The sequence below is a fragment of the Priapulus caudatus genome, unplaced genomic scaffold, assembly GCF_000485595.1.
Source record: "Priapulus caudatus unplaced genomic scaffold, Priapulus_caudatus-5.0.1 Scaffold398, whole genome shotgun sequence".
Taxonomy (NCBI): domain Eukaryota; kingdom Metazoa; phylum Priapulida; class Priapulimorpha; order Priapulimorphida; family Priapulidae; genus Priapulus; species Priapulus caudatus.
Genome location: NW_014577459.1, coordinates 266205 through 268786, shown reverse-complemented (window position 1 = coordinate 268786; position 2582 = coordinate 266205). Strand labels below are relative to the sequence as shown.

Genomic DNA, 2582 nt, shown 5'->3' with positions numbered 1-2582 from the left:
AAATCGCTCGGAAAAATTGCCCGTGTGCCCGTTCACGTCGACGCCGATTTTAATCGCCCGATCGAATCGCCCGTATCCAAAATGTTAGATATTTTCGGGCGATTATAATCGCCCGGCGATTATTATCGCTCGTGTGCCCGCGACCGGCGTATTTTGTCGCCCGATCGATTGTTCTAAACCAATCGGACGTGTTGTTGATATCATGTGATCGTGTGCCCCTTCGTGATNGGTTCTGGGCAGGACTACCACCAGATCTAGTAATAGAGCAGGTGCTAATGCGATCATTGAAGACAACCGGTGGTCTTACGCGAGGCCGAGGCATGCATAAAGATCAGCGGACTCGCTGGCTCTTGGCAATGCCTGCTTGCGTTGAAATAAATGAAATGATGCAAGAATTAACAGGAAATCAATACAGTACGAGTGAGCAACATAAAGACATGACACATGCCCGGAAAGCTAGAGACCAGAAAGATGCTGAGGCGATTCTGGATTTTTCAAGATCACATCCCATTTACAAAATAGCCACAGGAGTAAGTGGAACAGAATCTGCCAATCCATATGACGCAGAAGAAGTGGGGAAGGGTATAATAAATCAAATGGAAGGACAGGATGCATTTCAGTTTTCATTTCGGAAAAAAGACCAGGTGGAAACACTTGGTCAGAAAGTGGTGAGAAGGTGATCAATGGTGAGAAGGTCTCAGTTGACCCTCAACTCCTATTTCAGAGGTTGTTGATTATAGCCAACAACAATGACTGTAGTCTTGATGAGTTACTCAAGTATGAGCTGTCAACACATCCACCTGCTCTCTTTGACAGAAGGTGTTTGAAACGAGAGCCAAATAAGCCACAGCTTGCAGATGCATTTGCAAAAATAATATCAAATGAACAACCAGCAAAGCCGACAGAACAGGCAGAGTTCAGTGTCTTAGATGATGGTTCTCTGATTTATCGACTACCTTGGATTAAGGGTAAAACATTTGATATTATTACAGTGAAATATGTGACTCATGTTAAGAAACACTTCAACAACCCTATTGTCATTTTTTATGGATACAGTGTACCGTCAACCAAAGAGGTAACTCATCAGACGCGGTCAAAGGGAGTTGTTGGACCTAAGGTGCACTTCAGTGCCAACATGCCTCTGAAATCAAAGAAGAAACGTTTTCTCACAAATTCAGAGAATAAACAAGACTTCGTTGAACTTGAACTTTGAACTCAGTGAAAAAATGCATGCAAATGGAATCAGAACCCTCCAGGCAGATGCCGACGCCGATTTACTCATAGCAAAGACAGCCATTGACCATGCCACAGCTGGGATTACACATGTTATTGGAGAGGACACTGACATTCTAATATTACTTTGTCATCATGCAGATCCATGTTCCAGGGTTCGATATTTTAGGTCAGAAAAACCGACAGCAAAGTATTCTATTTGGGACATTCATTTGATACGAAAAAGGTTTGGTGATGAGGTTTGCCGTGCTCTACTTTTAATACATGCCATTTCTGGATGTGGCACTACCTCCCGTCTGTTTGGAATTGGGAAAGGAGCTGTCCTCAAGAAAGCACAGAAAGATGAGCTGTTCATAAAACAAGCACAAGTGTTTTTATAGAATTAGACTGCCGAGAAAATTCTGGAAGCTGGAGAAAAAGCATTGACGTCTTTTTATGGAGGGTTAACTACGGACACTTTGGATTCCCTGTGCAAGAGGAAGTTTAGTGAAAAAGTTCTAAAAAGTATCAGAAGTGTGGATGTTCAACAAAGATCATGACACCAAGATCATGTTTCTATGTTGAATATTAGCTGAAATATGAAAGATAATGGATTTGAATGGCGGCCATTTTGAAATCCAAGATGGCCGCTACCGACTGATAATGATTTTGTTTGTAATGGGTTTCTTGACCCCAATAATGTTGGTTCAGACACCAGGATCATGTTTCTATGTTGAATATTAGCTGAAATATAAAAGATAATGGATTTGAATGGCGGCCATTTTGAAATACAAGATGGCGGCCACCGACCGATAATGATTTTGATTGTAATGGGTTTCTTGACCCCGATAGTGTTGGTTTAGACACCAAGATCATGTTTCTATGTTGAATATTAGCTGAAATATGAAAGATAATAGATTTGAATGGCGGCCATTTTGAAATCTAAGATGGCCGCCACCGACCGATAAGGGTTTTGATTGTAATGGGTTTCTTGACCCCGATAATGTTGGTTTAGACACCAAGATCATGTTTCTATGTTGAATATTAGCTGAAATATAAAAGATAATGGATTTGAATGGCGGCCATTTTGAAATCCAAGATGGCGGCCACCAACCGGTAATGGTTTAGATTGTAATAGGTTTGTTGACCCCGATAATGTTGGTTTAGACACCAAGATCATGTTTCTATGTTGAATATTAGCTGAAATATGAAAGATAATAGATTTGAATGGCGGCCATTTTGAAATCCAAGATGGCGGCCACCAACCGGTAATGGTTTAGATTGTAATAGGTTTGTTGACCCCGATAATGTTGGTTTAGACACCAAGATCATGTTTCTATGTTGAATATTAGCTGAAATATGAAAGATAA

At 40.9% G+C, this 2582-nt stretch overlaps 1 protein-coding gene across 1 annotated transcript in view; it reads left to right on the top strand.

Annotated features, from left to right (window-relative positions):
• Positions 1-2463: 2463 nt before the first annotated feature.
• Positions 2464-2582, top strand: part of LOC106809945 (NADH dehydrogenase [ubiquinone] 1 beta subcomplex subunit 3-like) — a 4901-nt gene continuing 4782 nt past the window's right edge. Inside the window, exon 1 of the mRNA XM_014813184.1 lies at positions 2464-2480. Within this exon, the coding sequence (XP_014668670.1) occupies positions 2464-2480 (17 nt within the window). The remainder of the gene's footprint in view (positions 2481-2582) is intronic.